Here is a 26,731-nt window from a genome sequence, read left to right as displayed (position 1 = left end):
GGTTGTCAGTACCTGTTTTAGGAGCAACCCTAGAATCAGCTGATGGGCACCAGAAGTAATGGATGCTGTCAAGCTGAAAATAGAGCTCTATCAGGTCTTTTTGGTCTGTGGGACCCTGGAAGCAGCTGAGACCTTTGAGAATGACTTGGGCAGAGTACTTCGAAGACCTCCTCAATCCCACCATCGCATCTTCCACTGAGTAAGTGGAGCCTGAGAACTTTGGATCAGGTTCTGATGAGTTGACCATGGTGAGAGGCGCAGAGAAGGAGTGGGCATACTTTTTGCCTCCCATCTTGATGTCTGTATGTTAGGGTTCCCTCCAGTGAAGAGGGAACTCCGTCTACTTGTGGGAGGTACGGGTTCTGACTGTTGTTTGTACTTATGTGACAAACGGCAGTTTGTTTTGAGCATTTTTAAGATCAACACGTCTTTTAACTGAATATTAGTGACTGAAAATTAAAGAGGGAAATGAGAGCCTATCTAGGCTGATCCAGATTTCCTGTCATGCTGTAGTTTGCATGTGATGTTGCACAATTGTCAAATGATTTCAAATTGCTGCACCGTCATTCAACACACATTGAAGATGACAGAATCTTTAAAGCTTTTTGTCCAGTGTTTGTTTTAAGATCTTGGGAGTGTTTGCCTTGGAGGGAGTGGATTTCGTTCAGCTGAGTCAAACAGTTAAATGACTCATTGAAAAATGATGTAGCAATCACTGTTTCTGGTTTAAACAAAAGGTGGCTTACATCCACCTTTTGTCTTGAATGACTTTTAGTATCTTTGCTCTGTCAGAATTTTTTTTTTTTTATTTCCAATAAGTTAAAGTTTGAATTGGAGAAAAACAAGACGACAGTTGTTTTTAATATTTTCAAGTGTATTTTTCACAATTGTTCTATTTATGTCCCAATATTAAATATGCAGTCACAAAAACAAATAAAGAACAAAGAATTGGAACAGCTAATCTGTATTCATAACAACAGATGGTTTTAACGCAGTGCTGTTAATGCATCTGGACTATTCTCTGATAAAAGACAAATGCAGTAACATGTTATATTTCACAAGAATGATTCATTTCATCACAGAAAGCAGCAGTAGCAGCAGTATGTCTTAGTGCTGGGTGGAGGGAACGCCCCCCGGTCAGCCTCTTGCTTTCCTGCTGACAAGAAGCACATGACCAGGCGTGTTTACACCTGCAAACACGTACTCGCTACGCACACCGTGACGGACGGTCAAGCCAAGGCTAAGATTTGACCTTGTGTCAGGACGTGATTCGCTTTGGGGACTCTCTCTCGGTGAGTGGGTTCTGTGTAAATTAGCCTCATTGTCTCTGGTTGTCCGCCTCCTTTTGAGGAAACGGCTAGCTTCTCTTCCGTAGCAGCAGCTGCTAGGCTAGTGTGCTAACCTGTCAGTGGGTTTACTGCAGCACCTTTACTGTCCTAGTAATTTAAAACTGTCTCTTTAACAACATTTTTTTTTACCACAAAATACTATATTTCTGACATAGGAGTGCAGAGTATTTTTGTCCTCTAATGTCATATAGTGTTTCAGCTCCAGCAACTATGTCGGAGCTGCTTGTCTTAATTTATAAGAATTTTGAATGAATTTTGAGAGAAAACTCGTGTGACATCTGCGATTATTTTTGTTTTTTTAGATAAGTACAGTTAAACTGTAATGGCCGTTTCCACTCATTGTTCAGTATTTAAAGTGTGTGTAAGCTGCCACGCAGGTTTGTCATATGGAAGCATTACCTGCTGTGTGAGCTCTAATCATTAGAAGCTGCACAGTTTGCCTGTCCGCTTTAGTAATAACTTGGTTTACATGCATTTTAGCACAACTAATAAGACATTACTTATTTGCTGATGTCTTTTCTAGTTTTGCAAACTAATTTTAAAAAAATAACTATGTGAACAAGCTTTAGGAAATTATTGTTTATATAAAGCCAAAGCTATAAACCCGTTTTTGATGTGAAAAGGGATGTTTGGTGCATCTTTATGAAGTTGGCAGCCACATATTTATAAACCAGAGATCAGAATTAGTTAGTTTTCTCTTGTTCGGCTCTGATTGGTGACATGAACTTCCTCCATTCAAAGTCAGTGAAAGCATCAACCTACTGAATATATTTAAAAGCACTGTTTGCATTTCATAGAAGCAAGGTTAGGGAAGCGGTCCGATGCATGTACGGGGATGATTTTTTATTCCTTTTTCTTTCTGTTTGATTCAGAACAACTTTCTTTATGAAAAAAGGTACAGCAGATTTGTTTTTCTCTTTTGTGCTGTAATCTATTGGAGGAAAAACTAGAATGAACTAAGAAAACCAGGATTCTGGTAGCCTTGAATAGACTGATTGATGAAGCTGTAATTCTTGCCAACAATCTCTCCATGCATTAATGGTAGTTTGCATTTTGTTTCTCTGCTCCAGGGAGCCTCTTCTCGTCTGTCCCCAGCAGAAAGTGTCCAGCTTCGCTCACTGGTTTCAGGAAGCCTGTCTTTTTGACGGCTACCATGGACGACACAGACATAGAACGTACGTTTTCATGCTAAAGTCTTTCTTTGTCACAACGTTTTAAATTTAAATGTTCTGACTTAAGTTTTCCGTTCTCATTTACATGTAAGTACAAGTCCGCCTGACATATTCGTTTCTTCTGCTGTTTTTTTTGTTATCCATAGAGGTGACTCTGGCTCTGCTCGATGCAGCCAATGATAAGGACTCTGAGGTCCAGGATCAGGTCAGAAAGTCTATGTTGACTCTGGGAAAACAGCAGCCAGACCGAGTGCTGGCCATGTGCCAGGACTACCTCCTGAAGCATCCCAAGGTAAAACTTCAGGATATTCAGTGTTTGTCTTGAAATTTTGTTCCAATCATTAGGCGTAAATTAAATGAGATGGAGCTGGACAACTTCTAAAACTTTTCTTTTGGAGAATGTTGATTTTTTTTATTTTTTTTATCTAAACTTCTGCAAATTGGTTGATGCTGATGTTTGCTTTTGAGACACCTGGTGACCTATAAATGAGGAAATGAAACTGTGTCAAAGCTGCTTCAGAAGCACCAGGGGTTTCACTATGTAATCTTGAAAACAGCATCAAAAGATAAACTATAGAGTGAAAAATATCTATAGTTATTTTTCACTCTATAGTGAAAAATAACTATAGATAGTTATTTGATGTAACATGTATCATTTTATTGGTCCGCAGGTTTTAATTCAGCCTTTTGTTTCTAACACAACTGAACACATCAAGTTTAACCGTAATGTTTGAGGTTCAAATATGAAACGTCAATAGATTCAGCTTATTTTTTACTTAGTCCAGGGCTCTGACTCGGCTCATGACTGTATAATACCGATCCATCTTATCACACCACCACAGCCATCGATCTCCCCATCTTTGGCTCACTGTGACATTGCAATCAGGAAGTTTAAGATGACATGCGCGATGCGACACGCAAAGCAGAGGAAGACATTTTACCCGACACACTCTGTATTGCAAATATATTTCTGGGAATCTTCACATATTTTTTATGCTTTCCTCATAATCTGCTCTCCCTCGGTTTTCCTCTTGCAGCTGGTAGTGAGTCACAGAGTTGTGGTTCTTCAGACCATTGAGCTGATTGTTGGCTGCAGGATAGAGGAGATCAGTGCTCCCCGAATAAAAAGCATCATCTCCCTGGCTTCAGAGGAAATGACCAGATCCAAGGTGAAATGGCTGCTAATGTATTTTTATTTACCCAAAATAAATAACATCCACAGACTGATAATAATGTTTTGCTCTTATCACGCCCTCTTGGTTGCTTAAGGATGTCGTTCCTGACTGGCAGCAGGCGGCCAGTAACATCTTGGTTGCCGTGGGGAACAAACACATCAACGACATCATGGAGGAGATACTGAGCAAGTTCCAGCCAGGGGTCCTACCTCACTTCTTCGTGGTTCAAACACTGGCCAACCTCTCTGACTCAAACGGTGAGACACATGAAAGGGGGAAGAAACATTTCAGTCTCTGGTGAGGTAACCACCACAAGAGTGGCTCACGTGAGCCAACTCGCCAGCCACTGACCAGGAAGTCACAGCTCTGGCAGGAAAGCATTAAAGCATTGAGTGACTGTTAGGAGAAGAACAGGAACCTGTTTAACCTGCTCAGAAACGTTCCCACCGTTTAGATTTTTACTAGAATGAGCCAGTTCCACTGACAAGAAAACGTCAGCTGAAAACGTCAAACTCTCTAACTCGGTGTTTCTCAGCGCCTCCCTGCTCTGCATGTTTTAGATGTGCCTCTATTCCAGAACAGCTGATTCAGATGATTGCATGACCGTCAAGTACCGCAGAAGCCTGTTAATCACCAAGAGATACAATTCAGTTGTGTGGCAGAAGGGAAATACCTAAAACATGCAGCACAGGGGGGCGGTGAGGACCAGGGTTGAGAAACGCTGCTCTAACTATTACTTTGTGCCAACTCTTCCTGACACCTGTCACCGACTTGTGCAGACTTATGGGTAATTCCATCAGGGTAAATCCTCTAAACACAAAAGTTGTGTTTAGAGGATTGTGTTGCGAGTCCTCTAAACACAAAAGTTGTGTTTAGAGGATTGTGTTGCGAGTCCTCAGTCTGTCAAATTATGTTCTATGTATTTATTGAACAGTTTTATCAATCGGAGTCAATATATGCTCTCCTAGAACAGAGACGTTATTTCTAATCCTCTAACATTTCACAACAACTATCATGAGGAACTCGTAGGAAGTCTTTGTTGTTTCCTCCAAAAACGTTCTTGCAAAGTCCCAAATAGAACTCATTCCTGTGCTGTAAAAAATATTATTTTCAGTGGTTTTATTCTTTTAATTTCTCAATATTTCAATTTTCTAGTTTATGGAATGGTGCCATTCCTGAATGCCATCTTGGGAACCATGTTGCCAATGCTGGCCATGGCCAAACAGGACAACATGAAGTGGGTATTTTCATCCGGTAAGAACCTCCCACCACTCCGTTCACATCTCATCTTAGAAGAACTGACTAAGAACTTCAAACATTTGTTCTCTGATGTTCTGAATAATAATGATGGGACGCAAAGTGACACCTTCAGGATAAGTAAACTCTGCGTTTCCTCCTCCTCTTCCTCTGTTTCGTGCTTGTCGCTCTCTCTCCTGCTCTCCTGGCAGCGCTGTCTCATTTCAGTGACAGCATCCTGGAGTACCTGGCCAACCTGGACAAAGCTCCAGATCCCACTGTCAGAAAAGACACATTCTCCGGTGAAATCTACGCAGCTTTTGACATTCTCTTCAATAACTGGTTACAAAGCAGGGAGTCCAAGGTAAAGGATACTCCAGATCAATACAGACAGTTGAACAAGATTACATAAAATACATCAGCCTACAAACCCAACCTATAGGTAGCATAACGTTGTATATTTGGGGTGTGATTAAGAAGATTTTTATTCTGTAGCGAAGTAAAAGTCCCAAAGAAACACAAGAATCCTCTGTTTGTAATGAGTCTGCATTAAGGAATTCTGCTGAGTAACAGCCCCTCCACTGTTCTCCTTAATTGAAGTCGATGTTGGTTCCATTTAGAGACTTCCTGACAGTCGACCAGATGCTCAGAGTGACACAAGTTTTCTCTTTTCTTCATAACTTTAGTTTTTTTTCGGTCAGTAGTTTTTTTATTAACTGGTGACTTGAAGACGTGTCCCAGTGCTATCGTGATTTTTCATTTGCTTTATTTAACTTGTAAATAAAGTTAGCTGTTATCCTGGTACTCTCTTCTGATTTCCTCCCTTGCTGAGCGGCGAATGTGTAGTCTGTCTCATCTGTCCCCTCGTATCCTGCCTGTCTTTGTGTGTCCTCCAGCTGAGGCTAACAGTGGGTGAAGCGGTGGGCTCCATGTGTCACCTGATGGCCAGTGATAAACTGGAGGAGCAGCTCCCCAGAATCATCCCCGCCATCGTGTCCCTGTACAAGAAAAACACAGAGCACTACGTCATCAGTAAGGTGAGGACAAACGGTCCGAAACAGTCAGGTTGTTGACTACAACAAGTTAGCTTGAAGCTAAGAGTTTTCCCTTTGGTCCGAACAGAGCTTGTGCCAAGTCCTGGAAGCGTCGGTCAACATGGGCAGCAGAGTCCTGGAGACGCAGCTGGACGGGCTCCTCTTGGCTCTGCATCAGCAGGTAAAGCCACGTCAACGCTAGGTTAGGCGCCGCGACTCCAGTTTGAGTGATCCTGATCGTTGCCTTTTGTTGTGTCACTGGTTGTGTCACTGTAGTCATAGTCATGTGGTTTCCTGGACTTTGACAGCACTTGAATAATGCTTATTGCAGACATTTACCACGAATGACTGGACATGCAGAAAATCTGTAAATATTGTAAAAGTACCTTTTTTTTTTTTTGCTTTTTGTCAGCAAAGCAAAATTGTTTGATAAGAAGTAAAAAAAAAAAAAAAAAGGGGTTTGTCACGGCTTCTTTTCTTGTTCACATCATCACTGAAGAGATAATTTGTCATTGAATTTGTAGCTTTATTACCTGGTTTTGTAACTCAATAATCAAATCTTTGTCAGATCAGTGCCTGAACCGTATATAAACTCTGGGTTACGATGACAATACATTACAACATGCAAGTTATTAATAAGTGACACAGACTTGAAGGTTGATGTATTCATTTCAGGCGTGTTTGAAGATGAAGTCAAATTATGCATTGAAATATAACAAGATATTTAAAAGGAATTTTCTGAAACACGTCAACAAAAACACAACTTAGTTCTTTGAGACTATAAGACAGTAATACTTAAATCAAGAAAAAAAATGTATAATCTGTTTTTTTATATAAAGTCATAGGACACTACAGTCATTACAGTCTCACTCTAAGCGAAGCCTCCTTGCTAATTTAAAGAATAAGTGAACTTTCACAGCAGGACGGCAGGAATAAAAGCTCAAAATTGTTCTTTTATTATAATTCTTAAAGAAAAATTAGAATGGGTTGTGATTGGTATAGGCACTTTACAAAACAATTAAATCTAAAATTAGTCCATCTTTAAGTTCACACGTTCAAATCAAGTTACACTGTTTGCATTAAATTAGTTATGATCACGTCAGAAATCAGTGTAACTTTTCCTTCGTCTCCTGCAGGTTTCTGCTCCTGTAGATTACAGCGACCCTCCTACTGTCAAGAACCACAACGAAGTCTTGCGTTGCTTCAGCTTGCTCGGTACTGGTTCTGTTTTTATTTCTATATATGTACTAAAATGTGAAGGGTGACCACAGTATCTATATGGCAAAGTTTAAATCCCATCCAACCGGCTGATCTATCTGATGTAGCTCTATGGAGTCACAAGTGCAGTAATGAGATCATGCATTAGTGTGTTGGCTCTGTCTCCTCCACATAATCTCGTTAACTGTGAAAGTTGCTCCACAACTTCTCCCATTTCACTTACTAACTTGTTTTTTTTCTGGCTTGAACTCTTTCTATTTAGTTATTTATTTTATTAATATGTTTACTTTTTTGTCAACTTTGTCCATCTCTGTGTTTTATTCCTTTGCTTGTTCCTCTCCCACTAGCCAACTCTTTTCCCGACCGGCTGGTCATGTACGTTCTGCAGCGTTTGGAGAATAGCAACGAGCGCAGCAGGATGGGCTCCCTGGCTGTGCTTCGTCACCTCATAAACTCCTCCTGTAAGGAAAATGCTGCAACAACACGCCACAAATTTCATTTTTTTTAACAAAGCTTTTATGAATACCTTCACTTCTTATGTGGATGCTTGTTGCAGCTTCTACAATGGAGAGCAAAAAGCTTCTGATTCTGGCCAGCATTAGACAGCCGATGGCAGACCACAGCAACAAGGTAACGTCATAACAGTGCAAAGAGAGATTCATTTTATTCTGTCCTTTTTTCTTTTGGTCAGGGTTCTTATGCAAGATGGAAAAATATGGAGTTTGAAGAGTTTTCCATGTGTGCATAAGTATGGAAAAATATTTTGTAGACTGTGTTTTCATAGTTGGCACAACAAACATGTTAGATCTAATTTGCGCCAATCACACTGCTTTTAAACTTTTCTTAATATGGAAGATAAAACTCCATATAAACTCTGATATAGATGGATAAAGATCAGTCTATCAATGATGATTGTAGAAATATTCAGTTCAGAATGAACTTTTGTTCTTACGTTTTTCAAAAAGGGCCGAAGGTGGCAAAAGTTTGAAATTTTGACAATGATTTAGATAAAAACAGTATTTCCAATGCTGCATATTGCCTTGTATCTGAGTATCTGGATTCGTCTGTTTCGCAGGTGAAGAAGCGTGTGGTCCAGGTGATCAGCGCCATGGCCCATCATGGCTACCTGGAATTAGAGGGAGGGGAATTACTGGTCCGATTCATAGTTCAAAACTGTGCTCTGCACGACACATACCAGGTAAAAAACAAAGCAAAACTTGAAACATCTGTTCCAGCTTTTCACTTTTGTTTTGAGTGGGATTTAATGGGTCCGACTAAATAATTAATCTAAAGAATTGTGTGGTGGATCATGTTCCACCAAAGCTGATTTGGCACAAAAACGAAGACGGCAGATTTACAAGCAGACACTCTCAGTAAAATAAAGCAACAGACTCATTAGTGAAGCATATATGAGATCTGCAGATGGCAGGAGATAAAAATGTACCTAATCAGCTTAATGGTCCTGCTAAGATTAAAGTTGTTTAATGGCTCCTGAAGTTAACTAATTAACAATGTCTAGACAAAAGTTGCTTCTTTATATCTTTTTGCGCTTTTTATGAAAGTAAAATGTATTCCTATGAAAATTTGCTCCTCTGTGTGTCAAAGTCCCACCAAAGAGCAACCAGCGATCCAGAGGAGGTGACCAATGAGGCACTAAGGACGATGTGTGACAGCACCCTCCATCTCCTCACCACCACTGTCGGCCGCCTCGCTGACGTAAATGTCTAAATGTCTCTGTCTGATCTGTTCATGGATAATGAATCCTGATATTCGTGAATTTACTTTTATGTTCTTTGGTTTGAAGGTACTTTGGCCCAAGTTGCTGTACTACCTGACGCCTTCACAGCTCAGCAATGCCACAACTCCTCTCTGCAAGAGTCTCATCGTGTTGGGGAACAAGAAAAAAAGCAACCAGGAGCCCAGCTTCAAGATTGATTTTACACAGGAGGGTTAGTATGCTGTTTTTACTGATCAGTATAACAAATTACACTGTTATCACACTCTGACAGTGTGATGAATGTGTGCTGTTATTTAATCAGAAAAGCAACAATTATTTATACTGCTTCTAAAACAATGTTATTTACAGTTGTCTTATCTTTAATATTTATTTCTAGTCATTTTGAAAAAAAAGAACAGATTATTAACTTTTGCTGAGGAAAATCTTTGCAATTTTCAGACCATAATTTCTTGATATACTTTGATATCGGTGCTGTGAAATACATTTTGTCTGCTCATTTGATGTAGGTGTAAAATGTGCAAAGTAAATCTTCAAACTGAAAAAAGTGTTTCTTACAGTTTGTCTTGTTCTTCTGATGAATTTCACGTTCACACATTCTTCTCTTTTTATCCTCGCCACCAGTTAATCTCCCATCTCCTCAAACTCTAATGATCAGACTGCTGGTAAGTCAATTTGCACATTACAAATGAGCCATAAGCTCATATGCTAAAAGAAGGATTTGCATATGTTTCTTCTCAGCATGTAGAGTGTAAAATAGAGGCTGTAGAAAACTAATTATTAAGTATCAGGAACAGATTGTGATTGAATGGGGGAAAATTAATTGCAGTACATATTTGTCTTTCTGACTAAGTCTTAGTTACATCCTGCAGGATATCATGACTGACTTCTCTGTGATGTCTGATGTTTATTTTATTTTCTCCTAGCCTGTTTAGGCCTCCAGCTATAGATTTTTTGAAACTATTTTTACAGAACGGTGTCGCTGTGTTCTAGGTCAACGCAGCGTTTCCTTTTAATAGCAGAGGCCATGGACCGCCGTCGCTCTCGCTCCTACAGATCCTCAGCACCAACATTCACCCCAAAACAGAAACGGTCTGGGAGAAGGAAATTCCTCCTCTGCTTTCGCTGCTAGAGGGTGCGGAAACTGTTAATTTTTTCATTTGATTAGATTGTAGTAAAGTGTGCAGGTTTTCATTTTGTATGATCACACTTTACCTGGCTTGTGTTATTATCAGAATCAGAGTCAACAGCAAAGAGTCTGGATAAGAAGAAGTGGGATGAGAAACTACTTGAGGTGAGTAATAACAGAAGAATGTGAACTTCTGCCAATAATTATTAGCCTTTTGCGTGTGACTAGATGTTGGCAGAATCGATATTTAGCTGTCTGAAATATTGTTGTTTGAAATTTCCCCCAGCTCTTGTCTCATACCCTGACATCGATTGAAGATGACAAGTGGGTTTGTCAGTTTGCTGCTGAAGCAACAAGATACCTCTCGACATACAACAACGCCCTGGAGGAGAAGGTATTGTGTGTGTAATAAGCTTTATTTTCATGTGTCTAAAATGAAGGCCTTGAAATACAAGTTGGCGTTAAATTTTGTTGTGGCAGGACAATTTAATATCTTTTTTTTTTCTCTCTCACACAACTTTTCTGTCAGACAAAAACGTTTGAGTCGCACACAAACATCTTCATTGCGTTCTGTGGCTCGAGGATAACTTCCTGCTAATATACCCTTGCTAGCTAGCTAGCTAGCATTTTCATCTTTATTGTGGGCCCAACACCGGGTTCACAGTTTTTGCTATGCTTGATTGTAATGCAAGTTCCCCTGATTGTCCCCTCTTTTGCTTTTTCTGTTTCTGTCTTAAATATCATTCAAGGTGATATTAAAGGTCTTAAAAAGCCTTGAAGTTGACTTGCTCTAATCTTCAGATACGCTGTTTGAGTTTGGGTTTTATTAACTTCCCGTTTTGGAGAAGATACTGACATGCCACATAGTAAACGTATTATAAAAGTCAAAAGTTAAGGCTTATAAGATTTCCAATAAAGTCTTTGAACTCACTACATAATTAGTAAAATGATATTAAAGGGTCACTAGACAAAGTATTGAAGTTCTATAACCTAAATGTTTATGAAAGATTTGTTAAGATTGCATATTTGTATTTTACAGGGTGTGGTACAAAATATGTTAACGTCTATGACTGCAAACTCATAAGTATCAAGGCTTCAACATTTATAAGGGATGTAAAACTGTCTAATAAAGAGTAGAAAACAAATCCCTTCCTTCTCTCGTAGAGCTTCCTGTACCGATGCATCGGAGTGACTCTCCAGCAGTGTTTTAATAAGGAGGTTGTGAAGAAGCAACTACAGGAAGTCCTCCTCGTAGCGCGACACAATGACGCAATTGAAAGAGAGGTATTTGAAACACAAAACAAGTTATATCCATCATTAATTTCTGTTTTTACATCTGTCTAACTTTCAACTTTCCATCCTCAGGGGGTGGCGATGGGCGTCGGTCTGTGTGCCAACAGCCATTTAGAGGGAACGTTGGCCAAGCTTGATGAGTTTGGCAAATCGGACGCTTTCAAAAAGTCGCCGAGCATCTTCAACCTGCTCAAAGTACAAACCGTGAAACCCCCTCAAATGGGAACTGTTTTGTCCAGGTTCCTGCAAAGAGTTTTACCGTCCGCTCTCTTGCCACAGGAGCGTAATGAAGTTGAGGTGGAGAAGGTGAAGAGCACACTTATCCTGTGCTACGGCCACGTGGCGCTGAACGCGCCTCCAGAGAAGATTCTCAACCGCATTGATCAGGACATCTTACGTTGCATCAGTAAACACTTCAACACCAAGGTACGGAGCATGCTGGGAAAAAGAGGCAGCGATTACAAAACCAACCGTCTGTGCAGATAATTCGGATAAGTTCCTCACTGTGATGACAGTAATATTTATTATGAGTGAACAGGGGCTTTGTCTAAGCTCCTCTTTATTGTGGGAAGTACTGCAGGTCACTTCTGTGCTGCTGAACTGAAGTGACGGTTCACAGCAAGCTACTGGTTGTTTAGATAAAGATTTATGTTTATACATAATTTCGTAACATGCTTGTAATAAATGCAGCACACATTTAGTGACTAGTTTTGCATTCATGGGAAAAAATCCTGGAGCTGGCCTGCAACATCTGACCAGCATCATAATATGATTCAGATCAACATTTAGCTTCTGATTGGACGGATATTTCAAGTCCCTTTTTCCTTCCCACCACAACTAGGCATGCCATCGTTCATTTAATACTTCTCTTGTTGTGTGTTTATTCAGCATAAGATGTCATGAACAGTTTATAAAGGTGGTAACAGTTTGTTTTTTTGTGCTGTTTATCACTTCTCCCGTCACACTTTGGGTTATTTCTGATCATGTCACCTTTCAGCCTGAAATGCATAGAATTTGTTGAGAATTTGTACATGACCTCATTACGTTGTCACCTCTTTTTATGCAGGTTCTTGGGATTAAAGTAGAGACAAAGGTATAGTTTCAGGGTTAAAGGGTTTTGTTTTGTTTCTTCTGTTTGTTTCATCTTTTCCTCTCTGGGTAATTTTGCTAAATCCTTGCCTGACGGCTCTAAAGTCAGCTTGATCTGAATGAAACAATCGCATTTCCTTTAAGCTTTTGCTGACCTTGCTTTAATATTTGTGAAAGGTCCACAGTAAACAAATTTTTGATTAATTATTGATTAACTAAACCGTGTGTGGTTATAGACCTGATGATAATTGGAGGCATGCATTCACATCATGTGAACTTTATGTACATCTATTTATTTTTTTTGACACCAGGTGTCAGTGGAGTGACGAAGGTCTTCATTGTTATTAAAATTTAACTAAATTAAATTTAGAAGATACCATGTCTCCACTTTAGATCATGTACAAAGGAAATTATTGTATCATTAATCATCCCTTTGAACATTTTCTTTTGTAAAATCATGATAGTAATTGTGATCTGTTGTGATAATAAGCTCTAATAAGACGATGTTTACAAACCCTAAAGCTAACGATAATCTTACGATTGGAGCTAAACGCAGTCAAAGCCATATCGACAAAGCAAACAACAATACATTGTTTAAATATGTATTTTTTTTACATTTATTATTGCTTCAATAGAAACCTACATTCCCACATATCTCATGCCATTCTTAACCTTATTTCATAAATATCTACATTTCTTCCTTGATCCTGCTCTTCCTTTTTTCTTGGTAGTTGCTTAAAGGTGGACTGCTCTTAAATTACTCATCAGTGACTCACCCTCAGTGTGAAATGCTCTTGTGATTTCTTAACTTTTCATTTCTCCGAGGCTTTAGGCTCATCCGATGCTTGTTTTTTTTTTAGACGGGGAGCCTGCAATAAATCTCCTGTTTTTAGAAATCACTTCTAATTCTGCAACTATGATTTCAGATTTCTCTCCATCTTTGGGCATGGAGGATCAATCTACAACAGCATTTTTAGATTGATTAAAGTGATTGCTTTGCTGGGTGCTTTGCTCTTACGGTTGCGTTCACTATTAATAAAAGTCAGTCTGCTGGAGTAGTTGTGTGATTCCTGTGCTTGTTGTTTTTGTCGGTCTTTGACTTGGTTCAGGACCTGACTATGAAGCTCAGTTTGATCCAGAGCGTTGGGCTCATAGCCAAAGCCATCAGCAGATGTGTGAAGAATCAAGGCTACATCTTCTCCCGCAAGCAGGAGCTCATCACCGTCATGCTGGTCAGTATTATTACCACTTACCAGCTAACTTGTAGTTTCATTGAAATTACTGTAATATTTACCTTTATTTATTTATTTTTTTATTCCTGCCTTCTGATTTCACGGATCAGGATTTTATCAAGTCAGAGCCGTCTGACTCGTTAAAGACTCCGGTACGCCCCCTGGTGATGACAACCTGTGCCAACCTCATGTATCCTTTATTTCTCTGAAGCCGTTGCGTTTACCGTGTCGTGTTGCAGAAATACGTTTGAACGATGATCCACGTTTTCTAAAATGTTAAACGGGCTGTTTAACATTTTAGATGTGTAAATGGCCTTAACTGTTGCTGTTGTTGTTTGCCATATGGTAAAATAAAAAATATTTTTGTAAAATCCTGATTTTATTACAGTAATTCTGCATAAAACAAAGGGCATTCCCAATGCTGGTCATATCTGCACCACTGACACAATGTGTCACACCATGCGGCTTTCATGGTAATGTTGCTCTGAAACATTAATAGTAACTATATTACACTAATATATTATTGTCATGTTGTTTATTAAAACCAGTAATCATTTCCTCCCTTCTGTACGAGCCAAAGGAGGAAAATAAAACTGAAATGTCTGAGGAGGAGAATAAAACTAAATTCATAGATTTTTGTCTCCCGGATGATCCCTCAATCTCTCTCCGTTGTCAGCAATTTCGGATCCTTCATGATCTAATGTCGCCATATCGCCCGGAGGTGTTTGCTCTTGCTTTCTTCCGGAGTTTAATCTTTAACTGCGAGTGCTTCAGGTCCCTGGACCCTCCGCTAAGTGAGAACGAGAGCTTTGACTTGCTCAAGGTGTGTGTAAACGGCGTGCTCTCCCTGCCGCCCGACACACACACTCCAGAGAAAACTAAAGACGAGGAGATCCTCGACCCCAAGCAGAGAAAGGTGACTCACAGATGAAATGCACTGCTTAGGTTGATATTGGCCTGTCTCAGTCACTTTATGTGTTATTTTTAAAATAAAACATAAAAACGCTCTTGTCTCATCCCTCTAGGTTTTGTACAAAGACACACTGGCTGCTTTGCAGGAGCTTCTGAGGAGCATGCTGGCCAGGGATCCCAGTCCGGATGGCTTGCAGGGAATCTTTAAGGTGAAGCCTGATGTTTGTTCTTATGAGATCATCACTGCAGCTTCGTCTTTATGTATTCATGCCCCTGGCGTGTTGCTGTTCTGTTTTGAACTTGATTGGCTGAATCTCTGGTGGTTTTCCTTGTTTAGACAATACAGTTGCAAAAAGAAGGGAAAATATCTCTTTACTTTTGGCCAGTCAGTGAAGTGAATGATATATCATCCTTCTTTTGTGTTCACGCATGTGTTTAAAGTTTGCGTTGTGTTGTTTTGCATGTGTTTAAAGTTTGCGTTGTGTTGTTTTTGTGTGTTAATTTTGCCTTCAGAGCCAAACGTTTTGTTTTCATCCTTTGCAGCACATTGAGTCGTGGCTTGGCTCTGTACACGACCATGAGAGGGAGAGGGCCATTACAGCCACCTCTAACCTGCTGGCTTACTACCTGGAGAGCCTGACCGTCAAGGTGCACATCAACACGTCACACAGAGGGCCACATGCATCTTTAAACTCCATAATGATCAAGTCTTGACTGATCTGCCATTTCTTTAGGCATCTTTTTATTGCACAGCCCACACGTTTATGTGATTTTAAAATTTGACTCTTACGTTGTTTCCCTTTGGTTGAACTAAAAGCTTCATTTTGCTTGTTTGTGCGTCCCATTGTCTGCAGTGCATGGTGTCTTTCCACAACCTGGGAGCTCTGTTGGGCCGGCTGTCTCCCCGCTGCTCTGACCCTCTGCTGGCTGTACGCACCGCGGCTGTCGACTGCATTTACACGCTGCTTTCTATACAGCTGCGATACGAAGGTACCCACGCTCACCCTTATGATACTTGACGGTTTTTACAGAGGCTTCAGGTATTTGCACTGTAATATATATATATTTTTCCTAGGATTCTCCTTGGACTATAGAGATGAAGGCGTTGAAGGTCTGCTGCCTCTGAAAGAAGCTCTGGAGAACCCGGACCATTCGGTGCTTTACAAGACCTGTTCAGATCTCACAAAGGTGAATGTGGATGCAGTGTTGTTGTGCCATGCAGTTAATTAAAAACGGGAATAGTAAATAGTTCTGTGTTACTGTGTTAATATTATTTATTTGAACTTTAGCTTAAAGCAATTGGTTGCACTAGGTTTAATTTACAGGGATGAAAGAAAAATTATGTACTTTCTTGTGCTTTTTTTTTTGTCCTCTTAATTATGTTGAACACATACATTGAATTTTGGGATCTTAATGGAATAAAGTGTTGACATTTTCCTGCAGTAACAAACAAATCAGCATGTCCTCATCACAACGTCAGTTTAATATTCCTGCCAAGTGTATTCTGAACCTGAAAAGCTCAGCCGTGTGTAACTGCATGCTCTCCTGTGTGTGTCAGGTGATGAGTAAGCGTCTGCCTCAGCAGCAGCTGACGACGCTGGTCTTCATGTTGTTTGAAGGGCTGGTCGACAGTCAGGCCAACTGCTGCAGATCTTCATCCGTCATCTTGAACACTCTGCTGAAAAACCGGGGAGCCGGATTACAAGATCTGGTAAACACACGGGAACACACACAAACGCTCGGCCAGGTTAGGGCCGCTGACGTCCAACGTCGTGAGGTGACGTAACGCGTGGCGTGTGTGTGCTGGCTCTGCAGGTCCCAGAAATGTTGGAGGTTCTGCATGTGCGCCTCCAAAGCATTACAGAGGAGCAGGTACTAACGTGTGTTACATTTATGTTTTTATGCACTTGCTTTGTTTGTTTCCACATCTGGTTCGCCTAACATTTTATGTGTCTTTCGAGACTCTGTGGTCTAGATGGACACATAATTAGAGCTTTCAAGAAAACAGTCGTGTTTTATTATTTTATCAACGAATTTTAAGCAGTTTTATCTGTATTTTGCCAAATTGCATTAATGTGTGAAGAAAGTCCAATATTATTAAGAACTCATCAAATGCACAGACCCCCATTTATTCCTATTATAACAGTTTAATTTGTAGTTATATTGATATATTTTGCCCACCTGTTTAGATTTGCTATTCAGCCATAATAAATGAAACACTGGCCAACATTTTGATGTGAAATGACGGCTCTTGGCAAAATGCAAGGTTTCAGTTGTTGATGACTTTGCACTTTTTGTGTTTTCTATGATGTAAGGTAATTTTATTTATATAGCACATATTCAACACCAAGGCAATTCAAAGTGCTTTACGTGAATTAAAAGGAAATATAAACAAAAATAACAAACCAAAGGAAAGAGCAAAAGAAAAATAATGTAATAATATTGATCCAAAATAAATAAACTAGACACTCCTGTTCAAGGTTGCTAGATAAATATAAATAAATCTAATTCCTTTTCTGGATTGGAAGAATATTATATATATATATATATATATATATATATATATAATATAGCACTTTGCTTGTTTTATTTTTATATTTAAAGGTGAGAGTAGCAGTGGGACAGACTGTACTGATCCTGGCTTCTCAGCATCTGCAGACTGTCATCAACACTCTAGTTAACCAACCTCTTCCATATGACAGGTACACAAAACCACCTGCAGTAAAATGCTTCATCAAACTTCTTCATTCTTCTAAATACTCATGTTTTATTTGTATTTGTTTCACCCTTTTATTTTTTATCTGTTGGTGCTAAATGTTTCTGCTTCCTCAGCTGGACCAGCGAGATGTGGATGGCGATGGGAGCGGATCCCATCGTAGCCAATCGGATCATGGAGATGGTGATGGAGAAGCTTGTCATCACAGCACCCTACGTTGACAAGAAGGAGTCGATGATGAGGGGAGGCATGACTAAAGTGGCCACCAATCAGCCACTGGCAGTAAGTGGGACGTCCAGTTTGGAAATATCCCAGTGCTGATTGTTATAAAGTCTAAAGCAGATTGTGTGGTGTGAAATTAAATCTAGTCTAGAGTAAAATAGTCAACTTTATGTGTGGAAGACAGCGGTGATGCATCGACGCGTGTTTATGTGTTCAGATGACATGCGGCCTAAAGGAGCTGCTGTTGAACGGTCAGTCTCAGGAGCCAGCGGTCAGCCTGTTCCCGCAGCTCTTCTCCTGCCTCACCGTCAGACTGGGAGCGAGCGTCGGAGTCATGCCACCCAAAGACAGCAACCATAAACACTCTGGCTCCCTGCATGTAGCAGGGTACGTAGCTCTGGATTGTTTTTATTTATGTACTTTAAAATGGCCTTTAAAAATCCAAAGAGCCATTTTACTTGTCTAGAGATGGAGGTAAACCAGCCTTCCTATTTTTATACATATTTACAGTAGTAAATTTGTTCATTGTGAAATAAAGTTTTGTTTTTTTTCCCCCCATCACTTTTTTTTTTGCCAAAAAACCACCCATTAAATTAACATTTCTTACCAACCTCTCCACCTACCCTTTCCTATTTCTTCACATGCTAAGTTGGAAATTCACTAGATAATTTTAATTTCAATTCATTCACTCATTTTCCTCTAACATTATCAATGGCACTACCAATGTAAAAGTCATTCTCTTTCATATAAAATTCTTTCACATTTGGTAGAATTTAATAAAGGTTTTACTTGGTTTTAATTAGGTTTTGGTTTTAAAATCAAAGAAAAACGACAAATCTTTTAACAAAAAACGGGATAAAATGCGTTTTTTGTGAAATAAAGCATATTTTAGAGCAAAGATTCTTGTAATATTATCATACTGCTGTGAATAGCCTATGCAGATACTCCATAAAAACAGAAAACATGAAAGAGGCTTTTTACAGTTCCCTCATAATTATCAATAATCCTCGTTTATTTCCGTGTATTGTTTGGTCGAAGTTATTCAGCGCCGCCGTTGGGGCTAAATAGGAACACGGTGCTGTGGAGCCGCTGGCTGCAGACGGGTTGTTTTACTTTAGTGAAGATATATTTTGTGTTGCAGGGTTGCAGCCGAGGCTCTGAGGATCCTGTTGGCCCGAGCTCAGCTGGATGAGGTGATGAAACGACTCGATGAAGACAATGCCTGGGACGCAATGAAGGAGCTGAATACACACGTTACCGGGGTAACGCTACTAGCAAGGTAAACACAGAAACAAAAGCTAGCTGACCAATAAAAAATAAATCTGAATAAATCTAAGCTACACAGAAGTTCAATATTTATATTTAGACCATTTATTATGAACAGAGGATGCAAATGTGAAATTAGGTCATTTTTCCTCTCTGTATTCTGTACTGGCTTGTACTTTTGGTTGTTTGTCTTGTTTATAGAGCAATGGCGAAGCATGCTGGTCCCAGGCTGCCTGCGATCGTAGAGTGTCTCTGTCCGTCACTCAACAACATCTACGAGTGCCAGAGGATCACCGTCACTGCTTTCTTTTCCGAGGTGAGAAACTGTTTGAAAATCACCTCCAGTTCGCCAACACGCACGCCAACTTTTAACGCCGATGCTTTCTGCTGATGTAGCTTTGATGACTTGGCTGACAAAGAAACGATTTAACTAAAGACGGACAATTGCGTCGCAGGAAGCGCTGATCACTTTTGTTCAGTAACGGATGAAGTTTGCGTTTGTTATTTTTTCCTCCGGCTCGTTTTCTGCGTCCAGCTGCTGAACCATCACGTGGCGACTGAGCTGTTGCTGATAGACGTCCTGATGAACAACATGATGGAGAGGATTTCGGATCCCTGCTGCACCGTTCGCATGCTGGCTGTGCGAGGACTCGGCAACATAGCAGTGGGATCGCCAGAAAAGGTGAAAGGTCAACCAGGCCAGCGTTGGCACGCCGAGGTGGCTGTAGCCTAACGCGTCGCTCTCTCCTGTCAGGTGAATAAATACGCCAAGGAGCTGCTTGCAGCCATGAGCTCAGGAATGGAGGAGAAAGACGATCCAGGTGAGCGAAGAAGTTTGGCTTCAGGAATGTTTTGTTTTACGTTTGATTGGAAACTGACTGGTTATTTATGGTTTTTCTCAGGTAAACTGATTACCCTGGAGGCCATGTCCGGACTGAGTAAAGTTCTTCTTCACCTGGACAAGAACAACGTCCACTTACTGGTGGTCTACATCTTCATGAAGATTAGACCCTTCTTAGAAAGTGTAAGTTGATAAAACACTTTATGAAATATTGTTTTAAAAAATTAATCAGTTAGCCGTGTGATTTTTATTTTTTTATTTATTTTTTTTTTTTATCTTTCCCCTTTTGAAAGATAATAAAATAATTTTAAAAACTAATGAGGCCATTTTCACCCATATGCAGGCATTGCTCCTGTCCCAGTCAGTTTAGGTTTATATTAATCCATATCAGACATGAATTAAAGGACAAACATTATTATCCTTAAAAATAAAAATTCCTTTGGCTTCCCTTGATAACTTTATTAAAATTACTCATTAATTTTGGACATTTGCCTCATTCTTTGCATAAATATTTTTAAAACAATCCTGTTTAACATAATTGTCAACATTTATTTCTGTTATTACCAGTGCTGTAGCCGTATTATTGTTTTGCTTCTTTTTACTCAACAGCATCCTTTTTGGTAACACTTTATTTGAAGGGGAGTGAATAAGACTGACATGACACGGTCATGAACATGAATAAGCCGTCATGAATATTTATGACTGTCATGAAGCGTCATTCGGTAAACTATGACACTTTTAATACAAATTTGACATTATTCAAAATGTCTTTATGACAACTTGACATTAACCAAGAAATCATTACTGATAAAACTTTACCTTTAATAACATAAAGTTACCTCATTTTAAAGTGCAATCAGTAATACTTTTATAACAAATGTATACCAGTAATGATATAAATTATTACTGATATAACAAGTAATAATTTATTACTTATTAATAAAGTAATAAGTAATTAATAAAGTAATAGTGCCCATTAGTGCCTAATGAGCACTAAACATTGGTCATACTTTAGATCTTGATTTTAAGATATCTTTTCGTTCTCCTGCCCTAATGATGTGTATTTTCTGCTGGATTATCACCTTTGTCAGCTGACGTTTTTCAGACCTGAGCAGGTCTCAGCTCCACATTGAGGCCCACGATCTTAACGGATCCATCTGGCCACGTGTTTGTGCAGGACAACGACGACATCCGCTGTGCTTCCATCCTCCTAATGGGCAACCTGTCCAAGTTCGGCTCGGGAGAGCAGGTTTTCAAAGACCAGATCCACAATGTCCTGGTCAGCTTGCTGTTGCACCTGGTGGACCCAAACGCTCAAGTGGTGAAGGTACAGGAGGACACGAAACGGTTTAAGCTGCCGCTTTAACCTTTTCGTTCACGAATCTCCTCGGCTGCAAATCGATGTTGAATTTTTCAGGCGTGTAAATATGCGATGCGAGTGTGTGCTCCCGTCGTCGGATCGGAGCAGATCACAGCCATGTTCCAGAACCACCTGCACGAGGACAAGAGTTTGCACTACGGAGAGTTCATCAACGATCTCACAAAGTACCTGGTGAGACGGGTTTCGGACGCTTTTATTTAGAAATATTTGCTTCTTTGTTTGAAAAAAAAAAAAAACAAGACATCGAAGCGTTAAAATCTTTTTTCAGAATGTTCTCTTGAGTTGCTCTAAAGGAGTCATTGTTATGACGACGTTGTACCAGCAGACGGTATGTTTGTTGTGATCAGTGCTGATTTTGTTGCTTGTAGATTCAGGACTTTCCCGGCATGCTGAACTTCTACCACATCTCCGTCATCCAGTTCTTCAAGAGCAACTGGCCTGAAGTCAGAGCTGCAGCGGCCATGTTTATAGGTACAGCAGCTTTCTGCATTGCTGTAAACATTAGTTCCTAACAATGAAACAAACCTAATTCCGTTTTTGTTCATGAGGGAAATGCCTATGCATGTCAGTTAAACAGAATATCATCGAGAAAATAAATAATTTCTGTTTTCAAATGCTGATGGTTGTGACTTGCAGCAGATGAAAACCCCAAAGTCGGCTTCAGAAAATTAGGATATTTCGTAGATTACATTCCTTCTGGGTTTTAGATGAGTAGAGTTTGCAGACCAGTCCAGCACAGGGATTTCATGTTTCTGTTGCCAGATGACATGGCCAAAAAACGTATCACAATTTAAGTGTTTTAAATCAGTCTATCAGTAATTATTGATTCATATTTTTGTTTTAAATATTTGAAATACTGCAAAATGGGTGACGTGACCATTCCTGTTTCATCCACAGTTTCCTCTCAAGCTCTTGCACTGATTTTCTCCTTCAATTTCATGCTGTCATTTTGTATTTGTAAGCAGTTTATGGGGCCTGATGGTGAAACATGTCTGTCTGCAGGTTTCCTGCGAAAGTCTCAAAGTTTCAGGAGATTCAGTATAAAGAAGCACTCATCAGTGGAACCTATGCTAGAAAATGTCATGAAGGCTAAAAACTCTACCACACTTTTTCCTTCCACTCACCTTTCCATTCAAGTGCTTGTATGCAGAATTTAACAACCAGCTGGTTTTCGTCATGTCAGTCCTCCCCCCCGTTTCTCCCATTATGAAGTAGCTCATAACATGACCATGACAGAACTTTTCCTTCCCAATATCCTTACTTTTATTCATCTTTATATATTTCTAATTCTCTGAGGAAACAGAATTTTGGCAAAAGGCTCTTGACAAACATCCGCTGATGCGTATCAGTTTAATTAAAACCATTATTCTGGTCCATTTCCACCATTAGGGTTCCTCCTGGGGAACATTCAGCAGGAGCACCTCTCTCACCTCAACATGGGCACCATCTCCAAAGGTGAGTTCAGCAGCTACCTTTTAAGTCAAAGGGTTGATTTAAAGGCTCACAGGTTCATTGTGTCTGTGCGTACAGGTTTAGTGGTGCTGCTGCAGGATCCGGATCCTGTGGTGAGGGTAAAGGCAGCTGAAGCTATGGGACACTTCCACTGACACCTGGACAATCAGCTGTGGAAAATAATGAGAGGTTTTAAAAAAAAAAAAGAGTCTGCAGTGGTCAACTAGATCTGAGTAATACATTTAATAAAGAAAACAAAATAAAAAAAAAAAACAACCTGCATGCCGTAAAATGTGTAGCCTTTATATAAAGCGATCCTTATAACTTGATCTCAACATCTATTGAAACCAAACTGGAACAAGACAGAAGAGAGCAAATAACCAGTCTTATTTATATAATTATATCAACTTATGAAGAGAGAAAACTCACCGTTGTAAAAAAACAAACAAAAAAATGCACATTCAGTTGAGAATCAGCAGCTTCTTTTGTTTCATTCCGATACTTGAAAGACGTGATGTATAAAATGTATTTTAGCGACCAACAACTGTGTTTATAGTGTTTACTGTTCAGTGTGGTAATACCAGATATACATTGTGTTCCTAACACTGAAATATATACAATATGAAGTTATTCCAAAGGTGAATGTGTTCAAAAATGAATATTTTATGTAGTATCTTTCAATATTACATCGTCATGCAAGTGGTATTTGTTTGCAGATCATACTTTAGCATCAGTTTGGCTTGAAGCTTATTGTTGTCATCACATCGTCGCTCTGCAGAAGTACAACAGATGCACGATTCAGAATTAAATTGATTTATTGCATTTCTGCTCAGTGGTTCATTTTCAGTAGCTATTGTATTATCCAGCAATAACTAAACAGCAGCTAATCAATGGCTGCTTTTTTGATAACTAGCATGTTTTTGCTTGTTATACATTATATATACAACGGGTTTGTTTAGAACAGACATGTCGGGCCAGCAAGGTGTTGAATGAATGCTTTTAGTTTCATGCCCTCTGGTATATTCATGCCCCACAGCATTAATACATGTTTTTAAAACGCTACATCTGAAAGTCCTGTGAGACATCTTGGGTTTGTTTCCCAGAATCAGCCTCATCAATCTGGATACATTCTGTTTCAATCCACACTGCCACTTTCTGCGTACATTTCTTGGAATCGGCTCACAAACAATTCCCAGCAATCTGCGTAACTCGTAAGCACACTCTGTCATATTTTTAGATCATTACATCTGAGCCAGTTAAAACAAATTATTAGCAACTTTTAGTTAACCGCTTGGTGAGGCAGAATATTCCAGCATAGCCATACTCTCACCTGTACCAAATGTCTGTTATTTCTACATTAAAACTGTAGAAATAATCAAAATAACTTCCAATCCAATAGTTTTCTCTCATTTAAGACACTTTTTCCTTCCCGGTAGTAAATTAATTAAAGTGTTAGAATGGAGAGGAGTACATTGTTTGTTGTAAAGTATACCTCTGAATTATTTGTTGCACTTTGACCTCTGGCATGCAGTCCCTGATCTGAGAGCTTCCTGGCAAGCTGCCGTTGAATCCCATTGGTTACAAGTTAGAGGAGCAGCTGCTGCTTTCATTGTTTCTACCTGTTCTTGGTGATTTCTCTGTGGTGAAACCTGAAGGGTATTTTAGTCTATTTCCGTTTGTTTGTTTGCCACACCACCAACTTGTCATAATGACAGCAAGCCAAATGTTGATTTGAATGTTTCATCTCAAATTTTCTCCAAACCGGGACTGATGTCTTAGTACTTTTAACACTAGGCTTTAAGATCAATTGTATTTTTTTGTTTTGTTTTGTTGTGTTTTTTTTCTACATGTTGAATGTTTAGCGAGGTGTATATCTAACGATGGTACTATTTCAAATAAATAAATATGCTGATGTGTGGATGTCTATTTTCTTGTGCTACAGAAGAGCGAGATGACAATGTCATTTATTGTGTTGAAAATAAAGGAGCTAAAAGATTCGAGTGTGTAACCGAGTTTATCTGTTTTGTCTTTTTTTGTTGTTGAAATTTTCACCGAAATAATGGTGCAGCAGCAGAGATCAACACATTATTTTAATTGTCACCATGAATTATAGGGAACAACCATGAATGGATTACACTGTAAAACTGTTAAATTCTCCTTTTTCTTTCATGTGTTCACTACATCCAGTGATGTCCTTTTTACTTGAATGACATGTTCTTGTCTTTCCCATATTGCACATGAAAATATAAATATCGTATTACAACGTTCTTTCCTCATGATACCTCCATGAAGTTTGTAGAATAAAGCTGATCGGTAAGAATTAGTGAGGCATGCTTTTGTAAGTTAAGATTCTTTTCATCGCTATGGACTTTAATCTGCTAAATATTGCAACGCTATTGCCAAATGGTGACCATCTGCTGTTGGTGTCGTGTCATCTACCACCCCAGTAGATCCGCCTCTGGATATCAACCTTGATACAAAACATCTGCATTCGTTTCTGATGTCGGAGGAAAAATGAGCTTGATTTAAACTTGCATTGAATCAAAAAGATTCTGGACATCTGTGTGAAGTTAAAGCAAACCCAGGCTGTGTGCTGTGAAAGCGTTACGACTCCAAACAAAACGCCTAGGCTCCTTTTTCTTGACACCAAAGACTGTGAGAGATTCAGACGTTCAATAAAATGCCACATTTTAAGATGGAGATATTTTAATATTTTCAACAGTTTTATCCAATTGTTCTTTATTCTGTGTGGAAATCATGCAAACCATCCGCTGTCCTAAGTAGTAGCACTTAATCTGTATTTAGTGAGATGACTCCACAAAGAACTCAGCTGATTTAAGACATGATGGAGCTTCTGCCTTTAATGAAATGACTTATTTTAAGGAAAAATACTGCTCTCCATCTTTCATATCCATCATTATCAGATTTATTCAGCAAGTTGTCGATTGATGCTAAACTCGGTACAGTCTTCTAAATCAAGTGTGTGACAAAACTGAACATCAAACTGTGGTCTGTGACTGGGTCGGCGGAGAGCGCCAGCTGGTTCGTCACGAGAAGAGGTCATCCTTCTCTGCACCATTTTCTCCATCCAGCCATCCCTTTTTCTTGCGAAGGAAGGGCAGAGGCATGCCCCATAACCACAAAGGAGGAGGGACTGGAAGAGATCAAACACATTGAGTGATGAGGACTCATCCTATAGTTTCTACTTTGCTGATAACGATGGTAATGACTTGTTCTGTTTCCATTTCTGTCCTTAAACTTTCTGCAACAGCAGTGAGTGCAGCGGACTTAAAGAGGGAAGCGGAGACAGGGAGACCAAGGAGGAAATGATGGAGGGAGGGAGGTTTGGTTAAAAAGAAGTGGAAGTGATGGGGAGGAGGCAGGAAAGGAGGTGGGACACGGCAGATGGTGGGATACGGGCTCAGCGTGAATGACGGTGGACTGCAGACGGACGGATCCAGGGAAGAAAGAGAATAACCGGATGATGAGAGAAAGAAAAATGATTGAAAGGAAGGACATTAATAACCCCAGATTCTCGTTGTTGCCTTCATTCCTCAGAGAACTCGCTTTGCCTGCGGACAAGTCTGTCCAGGAACGAGTGTGGGTTGTTTGCATGTTGTAGAGTGTGGTCGTGAGGATCATGGGGGACTCAGGGGGTCGTGGGGGTTGAGGGGTTCATGGTAGCGGTGCAGAACTGACGGTGGCCCTGGTGCCGAGTGGACCTAGCGCCGCTGGCTGGGCGTTGGAGCATGGCGGCTGGTTGTTAAGTGAGCAGTATGCTCAGCTCTCTGGGAGAAGAAAGAAAGACGTATGGAAATTCATTTTGAATTTAATTTAATTTGATGCTGATTTTCTTTATGTGCCACCATAGAAGCAAAACAGGGCCCAAATAGATGGTTTTCTTATGTTAAAAAAAAAAGTCTCCCCTTTTTGTGACTTATGGGGTCAAAGCGTGTGTGTGTCTTACCACTGACTGTGGAGGCAGACTCAGGGAGCCACTGGACAAAGCAGCCAGGATAAAACACACATAGATACCTACATTCATGACTGGATACAAAGAAAAGAGAACATGAGCACCACACAGTTAAATKATCAAAATATTTTYSYYCMAWTARRAARRAAMYTWMMRRMMAWTTWARKTWAAAAWKKYMAAAAMMGKTTTWWWRKTTYYWAARRAMMAMSSMWGGGKWARRRRWTWAWKTTTGATGAAAATACGGTAAACATCATCTTGTCTGTTTTATACACTCTGGTTGAGCTGCCAAAGAGTGATGGAACATTT

The 26,731-nt window shown here is 39.7% G+C and overlaps 1 protein-coding gene across 3 annotated transcripts; it reads left to right on the top strand.

The window, feature by feature from the left end:
- The first annotated feature begins 1,144 nt into the window (after positions 1-1,144).
- On the top strand, positions 1,145-24,449 carry mroh1 (maestro heat-like repeat family member 1). Of its 3 annotated transcripts, XM_008432062.2 has the most exons (45): positions 1,145-1,292; positions 2,420-2,524; positions 2,668-2,813; positions 3,559-3,690; positions 3,791-3,953; positions 4,852-4,950; positions 5,145-5,296; positions 5,829-5,969; positions 6,055-6,147; positions 7,103-7,181; positions 7,532-7,645; positions 7,741-7,814; positions 8,260-8,382; positions 8,790-8,900; positions 8,989-9,133; positions 9,544-9,584; positions 9,913-10,054; positions 10,155-10,213; positions 10,335-10,442; positions 11,213-11,332; positions 11,414-11,536; positions 11,621-11,767; positions 12,408-12,434; positions 13,540-13,662; positions 13,773-13,852; positions 14,437-14,578; positions 14,688-14,783; positions 15,118-15,222; positions 15,429-15,564; positions 15,650-15,762; positions 16,133-16,285; positions 16,390-16,446; positions 17,179-17,276; positions 17,407-17,572; positions 17,730-17,899; positions 18,654-18,791; positions 18,980-19,094; positions 19,314-19,460; positions 19,533-19,599; positions 19,681-19,802; positions 20,797-20,946; positions 21,037-21,171; positions 21,369-21,471; positions 22,390-22,455; positions 22,531-24,449. In XM_008432062.2, the coding sequence occupies exons 2-45, from the start codon at positions 2,503-2,505 to the stop codon at positions 22,605-22,607; spliced, it is 4,920 nt and encodes a 1,639-aa protein (XP_008430284.1). In that variant the 5' UTR covers positions 1,145-1,292; positions 2,420-2,502; the 3' UTR covers positions 22,608-24,449. The 3 variants fall into 3 exon arrangements, with proteins under 3 accessions (XP_008430284.1, XP_008430285.1, XP_008430286.1); XM_008432063.2 differs by lacking the exon at positions 12,408-12,434; XM_008432064.2 differs by lacking the exon at positions 16,390-16,446.
- The last annotated feature ends 2,282 nt before the right edge of the window (positions 24,450-26,731 follow it).

The sequence above is a fragment of the Poecilia reticulata genome, linkage group LG16 (assembly GCF_000633615.1).
Source record: "Poecilia reticulata strain Guanapo linkage group LG16, Guppy_female_1.0+MT, whole genome shotgun sequence".
Lineage (NCBI taxonomy): Eukaryota > Metazoa > Chordata > Actinopteri > Cyprinodontiformes > Poeciliidae > Poecilia > Poecilia reticulata.
Note: the sequence above shows the minus strand (reverse complement) of the source record. Positions and strands in the feature narration are given on the sequence as shown.